Raw genomic sequence first — 19,001 nt, 5'->3', positions numbered from 1 at the left:
CGGCGTCCGGTCCAAACGAGAAACGAAGCGCAGACAGGCAGACAGACAGGACGCGGTGCGCGCGGCGCGGGGTCCACAACAAACACACAGACAGACCACCGTTAACAACAACGAGCGTCTGTCCCCAACCGAGCCTCATCATAAACAAACCCGTACATCATCCATCCAGAGCGCATGTGACGGCGGCGCGTGCAGCATGTACCGCGGAGAGACGCGGGGAAGCACCGAGGAGGAGACGCGGCAGCAGCGGCAGCCACACCCCGCGGGAGGAAGCAGCAGCTAGCGGTACACAGCAGCCAGCAGCACAGCAGCAGCCAGCTGGGCTGCTAACCCCGGAGGAGCCAATCTAAAGCTAAGCTAGTTAGCCGACTGACTGCTGCCTGCTAACAGTGCTAAGCCAGCGGAACAAGGAGCCCGTTAGTAGCCAGGGAGTCGCCGTTAGCCGTGCTGGTCACCCCCGAAAAACCCCGAGGAGAGCATCGGTGATGGAGACGGACTGAGAGCGGTTCAGGGACCCGGGCTATGAGGACCGCCGCGTCTCGCTAGCTGCTGCTGCCGCTCGGTGCTAACGCTTGTTTTTCGTGGCGGAAAGAGGAGCGAGTGGCACAATAAGCCGCGGTAAGTGATGCTAGCCTATGCTAACTGCTAGTGTAGTTGGGTAGGTCAGCTAGTGGGTTAATGATACTGAGTTTGCTGTGCTATCATGTATCATAAATAATAAGCTAGTAGTTGGCTAATAATATCACGATGGGTGCCTATACATTTACCACGTTAGGCGTCATAAATACGCGTTTTTATAAAATATATCTCAAAACAATATTATATATGTTTTCACTGAACCACAACAAGAAGCTAACATGCTCCGAACCAGCCTCCAATGTTCTCCCATCTGAGATTGTAAAATTATTCTCTTATCTATGCTCACTCACTGAAGGTTCCGTTGCTCAGTGTATCTTATCCTGAGTGTTTAGGTGTACATAAACAAAACCTCATTTGGTGATGTGTCGACCTACATTCAAAGATTTCCAGTACTGTGTATTATTGTACTGTAACGTCAGTGTAATGTGTTTATGTGTTCTATGTCAATCCCACCCGGCAAAAGTTACTGTAGTGTACATACTTACTGTACTGTACACATACTTAACTTGGGGACAATGTAGTGATTGTGCTTCCAACATCCACTCCACTCACATGAGATTTAAAAGGTCAACCAAAAACATCAGTCACAAGCCCCAATTGCATTATTTTCCTGTAAGACTTTATAATCTCTGACAGAATAAGTCCATTATTAGGAGGAAGCAGTCAGAAGTCATTGGTGACCTTGTAAACTGGAACGAGTCTTCTCTTTTCTAATGAGTTTGTGATGTTGTACAAAAAGCATTATGCAATCTGACATCTCTCCAAAGTTAATCATATGAGCTTTAGCATCCCTATTCTGCAGTGAACATTCAGTGAAAATACCCAATCTACAAGCACACATTATTAAAACGTGACGTGTCGAGAGCTTGTAAATTGACAATTTTTTTCTGGCCTGGGCATGTCAGAATAGTCAACGTCAAACATTTGGGGAAAAAACCCTGCAAAAAAAGAGTTTAAAGACATTTTTTTGTCTGACATACAATGAAGTATAGCGGTTTAGTGGTTAAACAAGGCTGACATAATAGCCTTGTTGTATCGTTTATTATGTAGCCAAGCTTTTGTTTATCTTTCCCATGATTCTGGGTTGCGTTCGCTGAGTTGGGGTCTGAACATAGAACTGTAGCTTCTCAACAAGGGATGAAGCAAAGTCATTCTCCACTTAGCGGTGGTATCATGACGGAGCAGCTCGAGATATTCCATTATTTATCACCAGATGGTACATCAGTCAGGAGGAGAAGGAACGCTTTCTCCACATTGAGTGAAACACTATACTGTCTGTTGCATTTAGCTAAAGTTTAGGAACCAGAGATAAGTCCAATTTTTGTCGGCGTATGTGAGTAAAATGAAGCTTACAGTAGCAGGCAGGGTATTAATTTCAGCACTCTGCTCAGTTCTAACAATACAACGTGCTATTATCTTATATATCTGTGATTAGGCAGTACATGAATAGACATAAAATAGAAACGGTGTTAACACAGGCAAGTTGTGAGAACAATTACACAAGTTCATCAGACAACAAAAACGTGTGTGTGTGTGTGTGTGTGCACGCACGCATGCACACACACACACACACACACACACACACACACACACACACACACACACACACTTCAATTTATTTATTTGAGTCCACATTTATAAAAAATACATTATCAACAAGGGCAAAAATATTTTTCAGTTGCTTCCGATATTCCACACACTAAAAACATGCGTCTCAGTGCTTGAATCCAAACAAGCCCTAAATGTACAGAATATAGGCAACACATGCACATGAACAGCCAACATTGGTCATAGTCTGTCATATTACCAACACCTGGGGGGGAAGAAATCCAAAAGCGCTTTCTCCTCCAAATAGACCGACTGCCTATAATGGAGGAGATTGAACAGTATGTTGCAAGCTGCTTTGACTTACACTTAAACAACCCCATAATCCTCAAGCCTCTGACCACCAGCCTGTGGACATGACTCAGGCTGCCAAATATAAAAACAATGAGCTGACACGTATAGCCTAGTTGTATAATGGCTTGTACTAATGGTTGATATTTTACACGTCACGTGCACGTATGTACTGTTACTGTGAGCAATGTGAGGAAACGGTTATAAGTAGTTATACTACAGAAGTAGTTTCCACTGTACAAATGTAACAACCTTGCTTCCCTCTACAATGACGACTCATATCAGCCAGCCATCCAAGTCTGGGAGCTCGGAGTCTGCTCAGCCATGTGATCATGGTCATCAGCCTTCATTGACACACCAAATTATAACTCGCCGTTTCTGTTCAACAAACGTCTCTCTTTCACACTCTTATTTGAAAGAATGTTCAGCCACTTGCGGTGGAAAGAGTTGGTTGCTCGCCTTGCAAACGTTTCATGTTTGAAGTGTTAAAAGCATTTGTCAGTGCATTTGTCACAGGATATTATATATTGTCGCTGTCAGGCAGAAATGTGTATGTTACTTTACCTATGATAATGATACCATGTATTTATGGCTACAAGCTCTTGTTAATACCTTTCATTTAGGGATGCACCGAAAGGGAAATTCTTGGCCAAAACCGAATATAGGAAATGAATATGATTAATATTATATATTTTTTCCTACCATTGCTGTCATGGCCGTACCTTAAAGCTACCTGATTTATGGCAAAATAAATGTTTATGGCAAAACTTAAATAATAATCACTATTATGGGTCCATAAAACATTTATTCAGCTCTTTTGAATGCATTAATTGCATACACTATTCAGTGAAACCTTTCAAAAATATTGAATGGCAGAACTACCTGCTCACAATGCGGCACGTTGTAAGCTTATATATCGGCTAGTATTTTTGCTACTATTGCATGACCCTAATGCAAAGAAGGGTGGAATATGGAGATAACTTGGTTTCTGCCCGACACTAGTGACGATTCTTTAAAATGTACTGTACTGTGTGTGTGTGTGTGTGTGTGTGTGTGTGTGTGTGTGTGTGGCTTCACACACACTTGTACAACACGCGCCTCTGCTGTGGTGCTTCCTCTGATTTACCACCAGCAAATTACTCCATGATGCCATGAAATTGTTTTATGGTACTTCATGCAGATGCCACGCACATACAGTGGTGCCCTGGCCTTGCATAGTTAATACGTTTACCACTTTCAACCTTTTCAAGTTCAATGTTTGGCTATGTTTGGCATCATTATAGGCAACGATTTGCAAAAGTTTCAATAAATGTTCCTCACAGTGTTGTCTTGTGAGCTTGTAGACTGGCTATTTTCACTACTATACATACGTCGAATTATATAGGGCTTAAGTGGTTCAAGGAAGTGGTCCATGAAGGATTGCATTAAATGGAAGCCCCAAGGCTGTGTCTTCATGCAGTCACTGAATCATAGACGCATGCTAATGATGCTGGCTCGTCTTTGTCGTCCTAGTCCCACGCTTTCTCAACGCCGGGTCAAAATGGACCATTATCGGTCTGCGACTGAGTTTTTTAAACAAATGGAACCCAATGGATAAACTCAGTATTTATTTTCAGCTACTGTATAGATGGATTGGGTTCCCAGAGATAAAAAATCTTGGGGGTCATTCTCAAAGGTTGAGAATGACTGTCCTAGCCAGCACCTCACCATACTAAATAACTAGGGTCGCATTTGTAAAAAGGGAGGAAAAAAGAACCAAAGGGAGGGGGTGTTCCTCTTTGTTGTACGACAAATAGTGACAATGGCCAATCTACAAGCTCACAACGGGCTGGCTGTCGTTGCTTTTGAATGGACTGGAGGAAAATCCAATTCATTCTGTGTTCTCACTTCCTGCTTGGTTAACATCCAGCTGTGCGATAAAGACCAAGATTTAGCCAGATTCCAACTGACGGTGTTGAATATCTCACATATACTGTAGATTGTGTCTAGATATATACATGACATTGTCTCTCCAGTATGCACAGTATGTTGGAGTTTTATTACTGAAATAAAATAAGGCAGCCTTCTCTCATAATTCCTATTTATTACATTAGAATGAAATTGTTTGGGACATTATGTTCACACCTGCATGACCTGATGCCATTTATTTGACACCCAATGGCTTGTGTTAGAGCACAAGTGGGTATGTTTAATAGGCAGTGGGACTCATTGGGAAGGGAGAGTATGGCACTGCCTTTAATTCCTCTGTCTCAGTACCATCAGCTGTAGTCTTTGCAGTAACTTGGAGCATCTTGAAAGGTGAGATTTCACCTGACGACACCCGATCTGATTTCCAGATGTAGTCCGGAGATGTCAGGACAAGACAGCTTAGTTTGTAGAGGCCCCTTAAGGTCTTGCTAATGCATAGGAGCTGTTCCAGACAGTGCTTCGACAAGTTTGTGCACCTCCCTTCCTTGTCACGTATCTTGTCACAGATTCAAATCAGTCTTGTGACATTGCCTGTGTCAGTATTCTAGATAACCTTTAAACCACGTAAACCCTATATATATTAGCCCCCAGGGCTCTATTGTAGGCCTCCTCCTTGTCCACCTCTACCGAAAATAACTGATCTACAAGCTGGCGTGTCACGAGCTAGTAGATCGGCTAATTTTGATAAATGTGCGTCCCATAATAGGGCCTTGATTATTGCATAGTAAATGGTTCATGGGTAGGGCATGGTATGTTCACTAGCTGTTTCGACCAGCGGCAGGGTTCTATTGGTAGGTCGGTCATATTTGGCTCCCATGGTTGGTGGATTGTCCAGTAAGAGTACCCAGTGTAACCCTGGCCCCTGTCTCTCTCCGCCAGGCCCTGGCCATGCCCGCCAGTGCAGCACGGGCAGGCAATCTGAAGGACCCGGAGGTGGCAGAGCTCTTCTACCGAGATGACCCAGAGAAGCTGTTTGCTGACCTCCGTGAGATCGGCCATGGCAGCTTCGGTGCAGTTTACTTTGTGAGTATGGAAACAGGCCTGTTGGTTCTGAAGGCACACATTGACTGCATTCCCTTAAAGGCTCACTGCAACAGCGATAACTAATGTTACAAAAATGTTTCATCTCTTTCTGAGTTGGGGTAAATTCACACCCAAAATTACTGCAAAATATCACACATATAACAGTCTTGTTTTTAGTTTGACAACAATGTTCTGTGAGGATGAATAATTCAACAAATGGTGTGATTTTCAATGAATTTAGCAGCCTGATCTCATCCTCATATTTGTATGTTTCCTCAATAGCATATTGCATACTTACTGTGATGGGAGACCATTAGCCTATTACGGTATTTTTTCCCCAGCTACTGTACATGCAAAGGAAATTGAATCAACATTTCAGGGGAAGGGATGTGTCACAAAAATTACTTTTTGTGAATTCATTTGCATTCATGGTATAACGTCGCTAATGAATGGAAGTGAATTCTTGGCAGCTTTCAGCAGCTGCTTGGCTGTTTTTCATCACCTACCAAAGAACGAAATAGCCTGAAGACTAAACGCCGGAAAGTTTCTTGATTGAGAGAGTTTAGTTAAAGGACCACTTCACCCCTTTTCAACCTATCTTCATATAATAGGTCCTCACTAATAATCATGAAAAAATGGCGCAATTTCTTTCTACTCGGTCTGTGTCTCATAGGAGGGCTGTGGGCAGTTCAGAAACCGTCTTCCAGTGACATCATCGATGGGGAATACAAGCTAAAAAAAAATCGTTCTCACGATAATGAAAATCTAAACATTTTTGTAAAAAAAATCTTGTTTAAAAAATAATCTGCCTAATGATGATGTCACTGGAAGACGGTTTCTAAACTGCCCACAGCCCTCCTATGAGACACAGACTGAGTAGAAAAAGATCGTGCCATTTTATCATGATTATTAGTGAGGACCTATTATATGAACATACGTTGAAAAGTGGTGAAGTGGTCCTTTAAATGTTAATTTAAGAGAACACCAAATCCTCAGTGCCAGACATTCAAAATCATCATTGCCATTTTCCTTTACAACTTCATGCTGCATTATATGCTTGCTGCTTTTTAGAATTAAAAACAAAAAAGCATTGAATAAGCCAATATGTTAATATTAAAATCCAACAAAAAAAGGTTTTTTTATGATTAGCTAATTTAGACCGGTTATTACGGTTATTACCTAAACATTATTCTACCTTTCAATCCGGGAGCTACCTCTGTGTTATTAGTTGTTGTAGTATTACCAATTTACCGGTAGTTGTTGCTATGCATGTATATATATATATATATATATATATATATATACCTGCTCTGTTGTACTACGAAATCTTATGTACAAATTCATGTGTAGGGTATCTGAGTCAGTAAATGACATCATTAATGTCATCACTAACACAATACGTAGTTCTGTGTTGCTGTGATGTTTTACAATACAATTAACATGTAACATGACCCAAATCCACCTCCCTAAATTGATTGAATGTTTATGTACTGGCCTGTGAATTAGGATGGCAGGTCGACTGGTTTGCCTTTAGTTTTGTCTTTAAATTTGTCTGACTATTTTTCCACAGGCCCGAGATGTGCGCAGCAATGAGGTGGTGGCCATCAAGAAGATGTCCTACAGCGGCAAGCAAACCAATGAGGTAACGAGACGAGAGTGTTGTCATAGTGACCACACACATACACAGTGCAATATCAACAACTCGGATGGAATCAACACATAAAGTATAAAGGGACTATGTCCATGGAAATCGCATATTTGAGTTGCCAGGGCCTTTCTGCCATCCATGTCTATGGTAAAGATGCACTGTAGCGCTAGTCTTCTTAGGGCCAAGCATCATGTTTGCCGACCAACCTGTTTTTATTGGTGGAGCACTCAAGCGCAAGAACAAAATAGCTCACCTTTTTGGAGAGGTGTGTCGCTCATCAAAGTACCATTTGATCCTCCTGGCTGTGTCTCACAACCCAGCCATTTACAACCTGATATTACCCACAACCATGAGTAGCCCATAGCATATACCATTGTTTGTGCTAATAACGCAGATACACAACGTTTGAGCACAGCAATAGGCTTGAATGTTTCTGGCATGAATAAACGCTCTGTGCGAGTGTGCTGCCCATGATAGCCAAAGTGCTCCTCCACTGATTAACTGCTTTCTGTGGACAGTCTTTTGTAAACTTCTCGGTGTCGCTCAGTGTGGCACGATCAAGGTTGGTTGCCATTCAAGCCCATCCACGCCGTAGTTCTAGTAATGTCAGACATTTTGGCAGCGTCGTAGCTGGTGTTATGACAATAGTCAATGCAAGAGCCCTGTTATAAGGTCATTAATTTTGTTAACAGAAACGGCGACTTATTTGTATACCTATCAAATACAATACTGCGACAACAATCAAATGTTTAATTTGTTTACTACTCACAACCTGGTGTCCCTATTTTGGGCATTTAAGTATAGGGGAAAACATTCAATAAATACCCCAAGATCTCTTAAAATGGGCGATCTATAAGCTCAAAAAGAATTTGATGCTGCACGTTGTGAGCTTATATTGTTTTAAAGTTCTGAAATAGGGTAAGTGGTTAAGCATTGTGATGTTTTGAGCTTGGTCATCGTCTATTTTTGCAGTTTTAAGTTTTAAAGCACAGGGAATCAATCACTCTCTAGATATCTCTGATATTTACAGCTCCTTTTAGGGTAATTTACATTTTTATTTACTCTTCTCCACTAGTCCCTCCCTAACATTTTAGTCGATCTTTTTTTCGTTTGATGAAATTGTCAATATAAAATATTGACAATTTCATCAACCGTCTTAGTTTTAGTCATCACAGCTTAGTTTTTATTTAGTTTTAGTCAGTGAAAAAAGGTAGTTGGCAAACATTTTTTGTCAGTTTTAGTTGATAAAATCAACACGTTTTGTTGCGTTGAGCTGCAAATCACCCTGACATATGTCGGCTCATGCAGCTTGTGGTTTCATTGAGCAATGTGACGGCTGACAGGTACGATGAATTCAACTGGCAACGGTGTGACAATGTGGATAGTCATAATTGTACGTTTTACCCACCGCATTGTACTTGACATGCCCAAAATAGGCCTGCCAGCTTGAAACTGGTTAAAGGAATTCAGACTCTCTCTTATATGAGCTCAGAATTGGAGATGCTCAATTTTATGCTAACCAAATAAACGATTGCACCATTTTTTTAACGTCGTTTTTTGCAATCATAACAGAAATATAATTGTTTTCTTTGTCCGGGAGACATGAGGGTGTGTCAATGACTCTCAATGTTTTTATGAATTGGCTAATCTTCTTCTCTGTCTCCAGAAATGGCAGGACATTATCAAGGAGGTGAAGTTTCTTCAGAAGCTTCGCCATCCCAACACCATAGAATACAGAGGATGTTACCTGAGAGAGCACACAGCATGGGTAAGTGTGTGTGTTTTTGTGTGTGTGTGTGTATGTAAACTCACCCTTTACAAATTTGAATATACAGTATTCACTGGTACATGTGACTGAGAAGCGGTGGGTCTTGTGTGACATAATTCATGCCACTGCTCTGTTCTCAGCTGGTGATGGAGTACTGTCTAGGCTCGGCCTCAGATCTCTTAGAAGGTCAGTACAACGGTTACTTTCATATGTATTTTATTTTGTATGGCTTGTTACAGTACATACTGTAGTACACCCCAAATGTATTGCACGTCAGACTGGGCGATTAATGTTTTGAGAACCACTGCTTTATACTTAACCACTTAAGCCTTGCATGTTATAATTTGTCCATATATCTTATATAAAAGAAAGTACCATTTGTGCCTATAATTTAAAAGAAAAATAAGAAAATATGAATGTAAAATTAAGCATAATCCATTGTGCGTATGCTTAGTTTTAACCAGCCTAGCTTTTATCCACCGGCCAAGTTGACCTAGTCTGGAAGAGAAGAGAGGCGGAAAATAACAACGTATCATGTGGATTTGAAGGGGAGCAGATCTATAAGCTCTCAACCAGTCAGGCTGCAATGTTGTGGGCTTGTAGATGTAAATTAATTTAAATAATAAAAAACAAAAAAACGAATAGTTGAATTTTGTTTTTCACTATCGAATCTTGGCCATTGAACCAAGCTTCGAAGCTTCAAACAATTTGGGTCAGCTCTACTATTTTTACTGTGCGACGTCAAAATAATCTGGCTTAAGTGGTTAAATTATTATTGAGCTGCTCTCTAGTCTTTTTGCTCTAACCTTATGTTTCCTTGACTTGCAGTTCACAAGAAGCCACTCCAGGAGGTGGAAATAGCTGCTATTACCCATGGTGCACTACTAGGCTTAGCGTATCTTCACTCTCACAATATGATTCACAGGTAAACCACTTTTACAATGCCTAGGCTTATGACACATTGATGTTGTTCCACACGACTACTGCTCTGTTATGATGTGATTCAGGTGTTCTTGTGACTGTCATGGGTATATCAATAGATTTTCAAGACAATGTTGACTCCTGTTTTCGCTTAACACTAAATGTCCTTGCCGATCTACAAGCTCACAAGGCGACACGACATTGTGAGGTTGTACATCGGCTACCTTGCATATATTCGACCCAGCCCAGAATGGGGACGCTTGGGTTCAGGTGGTTATGTGTGCTAACTTATGACATATTTATGGCGTCTCTATCCACCAGAGATGTGAAAGCAGGCAATATCCTCCTGACAGAGCCGGGCCAAGTCAAGCTGGGTGACTTTGGTTCAGCCTCCATCGTGGCCCCAGCCAACTCCTTTGTGGGAACCCCCTACTGGTGAGTGCCTGTGCTACAGTCCTTAATCTAGGAAAGTGCACCCAGAGGATGCATTCCCTGTAGTACATTTGATTTGTATGTGTTTTGTGTGTATGAAAAGGCGCAGGGCAATAATGGTGATTCCTGTGTTGGTTTTGTTTGTATACATTTTTCATGTCAAGGCCCATTATTTATTCACTATTTGAGTCATGGACCACCATTGGATGAGATTTAGCCTCAATATTTTGTTAGCCTTGGATAAGATTTTGTCCAATATCATGAATTTAGGAGCCACTCAAGGAATAGAGATTAACCTGTGATGTCATGACATACTTTTTATTTCAGTTTTTTCTATTCACTTGGTCATTAAGGTCCACAAAATGAGAGGTCTGCACTCCTTGGCCTAAATTCGGCCATATTCACTTGCCCAAATGGGGGTGCATACTTAGGCCTCTTTTAGACGGCGACGATCTCCATATAACACGTCAAAGTCCCGTTGCATTCTCATTTTTTCTTACCCTTTACACGAGAACGCACACGTTATGATATGATGTGCTATTATGCTATACTGTCGCTAGGTGGCGATAACGGGCTGCCAAATAGACAGGTCACCCACGTACAAGAAGAAGAAGCCCTTCAAAGCGGCGCAACACTGCTCTGGGCGTGCCACGGGATGGTATATATTTTATAATACATTAGGCTACATAAACGCTGCTGCCGCGGCTGCCGTCTATCACAAGGCTTTTTATTTACATCATGGTTTTACATTCAACATCGCTGATGAGCATCACTTTGTAGTCGAGGAGGGAGGCTTGTTCAGGAACTCCATTATATCATAATGATATGGCTCTGCATCAATGTAATAAACATATGCGCTGTGAGCCAACGTGAGCCATGATGTCATACGTTTTGCGGATTCACCGTTTTGCCTGTTTATATGGAGACCAGAGGAAACGGCGTTCTCAAAGATTTCCACTCTGGGAGGTGGTTTCACTTCGTTGCGTTTTCACCTCCTGAGAACACGGTTCTCGTCTAAATGACAGCAGCAAACGATACTTTATTTTGACGTTTTATATGAACACCATCCTCGTGTAAATAGCAGCTTAGTTTAGACTAGTAATTGGTTAGACATGGGTTATTAACACAATCCATACTTTTGGCGGAATGCTCCGCCATAAGGAATGTAATAACCTTCCGCTCCTGTCGGAATGCTCCGTCAGATTAGCTTTATTATGGATATCAATCCGCATCGCTGAGAACTATTTTTTCAATATTATTTTGGCTCGGCATTTCCTTCTTTAGCGATCCTAGACCGGATCGCGCATGCGCGCTGCCGTCCACCTCCCATTATACAGGCAGACTAAAAGCTGAATAACTCCTAATCTACGGAGCTCTCCATGGTTTGGTCAATTAGCGCGATGTTCGGAGGTCTTTGCTGATTATCCGGTGGTCTAGATGGAAACATTGGTGCTTTCTAGAGCAAGGATGGCTATATTTTAGCTCGCTAGCATTGACGCTATTTATTTAGCATAAGATGGATGCCCACAACATCCGTTTCTGTGCTGTGTGCGCAGCCTCTAAATCGCCCCACAGACCGTGGCAGTCAGAAGTTTTCGTCCAGCAGGTGGCAGTGAACCTGTTAAGGTTAGATTTAGGTGTGCTGCCCCGTGGGACGTTAGGGTGAGGGTTTGAGATAGGTTGTAGTTGTAGGACTAATGACTGGTCTAACCAATGACTAGTCTAAACTAAGTACTGCACCCGCCCAAATGTGCCCTGTGCTGCCGTTTTTAGGCCAAGGAGTGTTTTTCATGCAAAACGAATGGATTCAGAATCATGTCACATGTTATTTAAAGCATGGTGAAATTTGGAAATGTTTGCCTTATAGGTTGTCTATGGTGTGGTATACTGAAATCTTTGCGATGTTTCCGGCACAGCAGACCTCTCATTCTGTGGACCTTAATGACTAAATTCATAGAAAGAACACAAATAAAAAGGTACTCTCAATTTTTGGGTGACTGGCTCCCCGGCTAATAGGAGACACAGGCAAATGTTGATCAAAATAACAATTATTCTACATTCTCTAATTGTGTAGACTTTCTGTAAATTAAGTAATGCAGATGTTTAACAATAATTTTAACTCTTGAATAAGGGTCCATTTGGTTACCAACTCTCCAGCATTCATCTGGGGTCCACCTGGAACCTCCTCAAGGACCACTGGTTGAAAACCACTGAGTTAGAGCATGCAGCCAAATTGTGTAAACCAGCTAATCAGTCAGTCTATGAAGTTATTACAAATGAAAGGGACCAGGATGATAAGACCAGCCTGTGTGATTTGCACACCATACAGTAGTCACTGAACAAGTTAAGAAAAAAACTTGCCATGTCCTGAATTGGCATAAACATATTTGTAACAACACTGGTCTCTCTGTCTTCATACACATCAAGCTCTCTGTCATTCTTTCTGGACTCCAGACAGCTCGAACTGAGTTTACTGTCTGCGGACATGAACTCACTAGTAAATGTGGGGGGTTTGGTTTGTTAACTTGCACATTTATAAATGTTTGTTGGTGTTTATCAAACATGGGCCTTGCATCACAGCCAGTATTTCTCACTCTCCAAGGCACACTCTTGAAGAACACTTCAAAATGCCGTTATTGTAATAATTAATAATAAATCACATGATCATAATAGACTTTTAAAATAAACCTCCACGTTGCGGCCACAAGCCTTCGTCACTAAAGCCATCCACGTTGCCCTTTGAGAATATACTGTAATACAGGACTATTGCATCAGAGGTTCATTCAATTTCTTAAGCTTGCTCTCTGATTAAGAAAACCCACCGCAAACAAACTTCACGCTGGTTGCCTCCAAACATGATTGTGTAATGTAAACGTTGTGGCTTCCTGTGTGTTCTGTGTCAGGATGGCTCCTGAGGTGATCCTGGCTATGGACGAGGGCCAGTACGATGGCAAGGTGGACGTCTGGTCCCTGGGAATCACCTGCATAGAGCTAGGTAAGCATACTTGTCACATGAGCCATGTTTGACCAGTCAGTCCTATTGCTGCCATTTTCAACTCAATACCCACGTATCCACTATACTAGACAAATAGTGAAAATAGCAGATATACAAGCTAACAACGCGTTACACCGTGATATGTTTTGAGCTTGAAGACCTGCTAGATAGATTTTGATCTTGTAGAGCTAGATAAAATAAAGAAAAAATAAATTATGCCCAAATTAGGGATGCAAGGGCCAAAAGTAAACATTTATATGCACAGCCTGCTCACACAAAGCCCTCCACATGATCCAGAATGCTGCAGCAACCTACAACCTCCCAATATGTTCACGTCTACCCCCTTTTGTGTAACGTTCCCTTCACTGGCTTCTGCTTGCTGCCCGCACCCAGTAGTACAAAACACTGATGATGACCTAAAAGGCAATCGAGGGCATGGCAGCCCTATACCTCCAGGAGACCAGGACATGATCCAACCACACACTCCTTTCCGATCAGTTAACACACTAGGACTTCTGTGTACCTCCCTTCCTCATGACACCCTGGCCAACGCTCCACATAGTCTAGACTCTTCTCCCTCCAGGCTCAACACCCCCTGCCCATCCCCAGTCAGAACTGCAGACTCACTCCCCATGTTCTGCTGCAGGCTGAATACTAACCTCTTCAGACTCCACCCCCCCCCCCCCCCCCCCCCCTAGCACCTCTTAATATTAGTATTCCTACTTGTCGCCCATTTTCTATAGGAGCTTGTATAATGTCGATCTAAAATGTTATTTAGATGGCATGCTAAGGTTTGAAGTTGCTATTTACGCCCTGTTTATGTGACTATTTTTACCCTGTTTGTTGACTAGCGTTCATGCCATTTACTATGATCTTGCACTCTCGATAAGAGCGTCTGCGAAATGCTTAAAATGTTTGTATATGGTACCATAGTGTACATAAATTTAATCTGCGTCCAAATGAAAATAAACTAGAAAAAGTGCCCTTCTGGGCACAGGTCTCCACCAGGAGGATAGGAGAGTGTGTGATGTTTGGCAAAATGTTTAGGAGTAATTTAAACAAGTTTGTTTGGGTGTGTGTGTGTGTGACGTTTACATTGCCACAGCAAAAGTGGAACAAAACAATGAAAACTAGAAAATTCGCAATTTAAAAAAAATTGCAGAGTGTGGTTGCCGCAGTGGCTTACATATGCCCCTCCCACTAGTATTGCCAGCCAATTACAATTTCAAGTCATGCCTTAGATCATGCGTAAGTAATTCGGAAGGGATTTAACCCCCGAAATTCATGTTTTTGCGACAAACGGTTACATTTCTCGCATTTGCTTTTAGAACTTGGTTGATTGAACCACCCCGGACATGTGATTGAAATGTGGGATGGATTGGACATTCCGTTCGTGATTTATGGCATTTTTTGTGATATAGGCCCCTCCTACTAACTTCGGAAGACGATTACGGCCGAACGATACGCACTTTAAAAATTCTGCAGTTCAGTTTTAATTGGATGGGTCCAGAGATCACGTGTGCCGATTTCTGTGAGATTTGGACAAAATCTGTAGGAGGAAAAGCAAAAAGTGTGTTTTGGACAAAATTCAAAATGGCGGAAAATCTATCATGGCGGAAATGGGCGTGGCCTATATGGGGAGATGCGTCATGACCCAAGGAATCCAGGGAAAAAATAATTTTGATTTTACGACCTACGGTTCAAGAGTTATAAGCCAAAAGGTAAAGTGGGCTGTTATAGCGCCACCATGAGGCCGACCGATAACATTTTAGGGTTAAATAATTTTAGGGATAATGTTGAATTATCCCTAAAAGTTTTGTAACTATAGTGATTACAGTCTCCGAGGAACGAATACTTGAATGTGAATTTTTGCCTTTTCCCATTCATGTCAATGGGGAAATTTAATTCACTAATAAATTCATATCAATTAAACTATACAACATTTCTCTTAACAAAATACAAGCACACGATTCCCGATTTTTTCGGTCCCACAGTGTGGGAGGTATAAAGCGTCAAAATAAAGACTACTCCAGTGAAATAATAAAGTGTCACAGTTACAAGAGTCTGGTTGCCCATTCGGGCAACCACACTAATTAGAGGTAAAAACACTTTTCGGCCAGTTATAGTGCCACCTTGAGGCTGAGTTGAAATTGTTCATGTGGCATTTCTTCCTCGGCCTAGTGGGAATGTGCGTGCACAATTTCACGGAAATCACGCGATGTGTTCATGATTTGCAGCATTTTGTTTGAAACTGAGCACTCCTGTGAACTTTGGAAGCCAATCTTAACCAATCAGGATGGAGTCTGAGAAATCTGAAAGACCCGTTTCGTTGAATGGCTCTAGAGAGACTGTGTACCAATTTGCGCGATGTTTGGACAAAATCTGTAGGTGTACTGTGCAAAAACTTGTTTTGCACAAAGCGGCCTCCTGGTGGCGCTATAACAGGCCGTTCTGGAAATTTTGGGGCAGAGGTTCATCGTTGCCATCCAGGGAGTGCGTGTGCAAAATTTGGCATCGACCGGGTTAACGGTGCGGGAGATTAGCTGCTCACGGACACACACACGGACGGACACACACACACGGACGGACGGACGGAGTGCAAAACATACTCTCCCCCCATGCCTTCGGCCTGGTGGAGACAATTCACTACTAAATTGAGTAACTTAAAACCACTGAGTTTCTTGTGACCGTGAATGTATCATGTTGACATTCCTTAAGTAAATGCATACCATTGACATTGTTGCTGCTTCTCAAAATATTCCCCGCTCTCAGACCATGCTTTGTTTTGCGAAGATGCTTCTGGGCGGGTCTAATTTGGTTTCAAACTGATTTTTGGGAATTGCGGTTTTAGAAAATACTGTAATGATCAGTGCGCGTAGCTACCACTGGTGTTGCTTAAATAAAAGACTACTAATAAAAGTTTGACTTGAACACTGATCATTTTACAGGGTGCCACCTCTGAATAAAAGAAGGCTGTTTATTCCGATGTGTTCATATTGATCTCTGTGCTCCCCCTCTGTAGCTGAGAGAAAACCTCCACTGTTCAACATGAATGCTATGAGTGCCTTATACCACATCGCCCAGAACGAGAGTCCCATCCTGCAGTCCAACCATTGGTGAGACGACACTCACTTCTCTAAATCCTGAATTATACGTTGTGGTACCATGGTGTCGCAGGTCCAAAATAGCAGATCCACAAGCTCACAGTGAAGGATGTAGTGCTGCGCTGTGAGCTCGTAGATCTGCTATGTTAAGGATGTAGTGCGCTGTGAGCTCGTAGATCTGCTATGTTAAGGATGTAGTGCTGCGCTGTGAGCTTGTAGATCTGCTATGTTAAGGATGTAGTGAGCTTGTAGATCTGCTATGTTAAGGATGTAGTGCGCTGTGAGCTTGTAGATCTCCTATGTTAAGCGCGCTACGCTGCTTCTTTTTGGAAGCCGAATGGTAAAACTCCTCTCCCTCTCGTCAGGTCCGACTACTTCCGTAACTTCGTAGACTCTTGTCTACAGAAGATTCCCCAGGACCGGCCTACCTCTGATGTGCTGCTGAACGTAAGCACACACACGCACACACACACACACACACACACACACACACACACACACACACACACAGATGTTTTTAGTATTACATCTTACACAACACACACACACACGCACACACACAGATGTTTTTATTACATCTTACACGCACACAGATGCTTTTATTACATCTTACACGCACACAGATGCTTTTATTACATCTTACACGCACACAGATGTTTTTATTACATCTTACACGCACACAGATGTTTTTAGTATTACATCTTACACACACACACACACACACACACACACACACACACACACACACACACACACACACAGATGTTTTTAGTATTACATCTTACACACACACACACACACACAGATGTTTTTATTATTACATCTTGTGTACGCGTGTCCTCGTGGCCCAAACATTAATGCTTGATATGGTTCCATTTTGTAGCAAAAGGCCGATGCACACCTCAGAAGGCTAGTGACAGGTGCGTAGGGCAATAGAGCATACTAAGAAAAACAAAGAAAGGGCCCCGCACACTGTCAGACACTTGGGTCGACGTTTCGGTCCATTAGACCTTCATCAGGACAGACAATATGGTTCCATCCACCAACTAACTGTGCTAAGAAATGTTGACAAATAATGTTCCTGTCATACTGAATGACATAGAATAGGGAAAAGAGACCCTGATGAAGAGCTTTCAAGTTCAAAACAAGGCAGTCGCCTTCGCCGTTTCCTCCATTTTTACCGTGCCCTGATTTTTTGTTATGAGCACCTGTTTGCATTGACTTCTCAGAAATAACAATCATGCTAATGTAGTATATTTCCCAGCCCTACTCGCTGTGCTAACGTGCACCAATTCCCCACCACCCAGCATCGCTTCCTGTGCCGCGAGCGTCCACTGACAGCGGTGATGGACCTGATCGCACGCACCAAGGACGCAGTGCGCGAGCTGGACAACCTGCAGTACCGCAAGATGAAGAAGATCCTCTTCCAGGAGACGCAGCACAGCGGCCCAGTGTCAGAGGGAGGGGAAGATGAAGAGGTAAGGCACAAGGGAGGGAGATGGAGGGAGGGTTGCAAGGGTATGAAGAAGTAACCTGACTCTGCCAGATGGGGGCGGTATTGGGTAACCATGTTCCCCAACACAGCATCCATCTGAGATCGCTCAGGGGATTGAGCTAACACCAAACCGCTCCCGGTTCGAACCAATCGGCGTGAGCTAAGGGCGGGATATGTGCGAAACCGGATGTCTGGGGAACATGGTTGATTGGTTGTGTTTGCACGCCCACACGGTGATAGACAGACGGTCCCATCCAATCATCTACCAAGTATCTTGAAAAAAAATTGGCTCCCGAGATCCCAGATCCCAATAAGCTGTGAAACAAAGTGTAGCAAGCTTCTTGGATCTGGCAGCGTCAGGTTAATGAAGAAGGGGAGAGGGCTTAATAATGAGGTCACACTTCAAAAGCTAGCCCAAAGTTAAGTTCACATTTGCTGTAGTTTGATTTATATGAACATGTTCATGGTTTGCAATTAATTGCAATTATTTATTGGGAATAACCCCTTTTAGATGAATCATCTCGTTTTCAAGGGTCCACAGATAGCGCCTAACCAAATCCACCGTGGGAGGATCGCCGGCCACCCGAGGCATGAATTATATAACAGGACTGCGATGGGCCGTCAAAAACGCGTGTTTTGATTTGAATCGTAATCTGTGATTTAGATTCGGAGACATCAGAGGGAGAAGATTTCGGCTCCCGTTAAAGGGGAATCATTTCGCAGACCGACCAATGACTTCCGGTTTTGAATGTTTGCAATTGACAGTAGTGTAGCGCTCGTCGATAACAAACAAATATAAAGCATTAAATGACGGAGATCTCCGTCTATGACAATTATGCAGGACTTCAAATGCATAAAATATGGCTCACCCTGTGGTTACATCCTGTATGTCATTATCAGTGTGCTATATGAATGTGTAGTATTGTGTACACATTCTGAGGGTCCAAGGACATATTCTACAGAACTACAGAAACTATTTGTTTACAAAACAAACTAATTTAAAATTAAAAATGAGAATGAAATGATGTTGATGATGATACAATTATTTATTATTTTTTTGCTGTTCCAGTTTTAACTGGGAATAATACCTTTTGTAAAGCTTTGCCTTGACA

The 19,001-nt window shown here is 42.4% G+C and overlaps 1 protein-coding gene across 2 annotated transcripts in view; it reads left to right on the top strand.

The window, feature by feature from the left end:
* The window catches only part of taok2a (TAO kinase 2a), a 32,576-nt gene continuing 13,575 nt past the window's right edge, over positions 1-19,001 (top strand). For both annotated transcript variants that reach the window (XM_083779499.1, XM_083779498.1), the window contains exons 1-11: positions 1-618; positions 5,383-5,526; positions 7,097-7,168; positions 8,841-8,942; positions 9,083-9,128; positions 9,771-9,867; positions 10,185-10,298; positions 13,199-13,290; positions 16,313-16,406; positions 16,760-16,841; positions 17,702-17,872. In XM_083779499.1, the coding sequence (XP_083635625.1) occupies positions 5,392-5,526; positions 7,097-7,168; positions 8,841-8,942; positions 9,083-9,128; positions 9,771-9,867; positions 10,185-10,298; positions 13,199-13,290; positions 16,313-16,406; positions 16,760-16,841; positions 17,702-17,872 (1,005 nt within the window). In that variant the 5' untranslated portion in view covers positions 1-618; positions 5,383-5,391. The remainder of the gene's footprint in view (positions 619-5,382; positions 5,527-7,096; positions 7,169-8,840; positions 8,943-9,082; positions 9,129-9,770; positions 9,868-10,184; positions 10,299-13,198; positions 13,291-16,312; positions 16,407-16,759; positions 16,842-17,701; positions 17,873-19,001) is intronic.

This window comes from Protomyctophum parallelum (genome assembly GCF_964188405.1).
Source record: "Protomyctophum parallelum genome assembly, chromosome: 13".
NCBI lineage: Eukaryota > Metazoa > Chordata > Actinopteri > Myctophiformes > Myctophidae > Protomyctophum > Protomyctophum parallelum.
The sequence above is the reverse complement of the archived record's forward strand: the minus strand, read 5'-3'. Positions and strand labels throughout refer to the sequence as shown.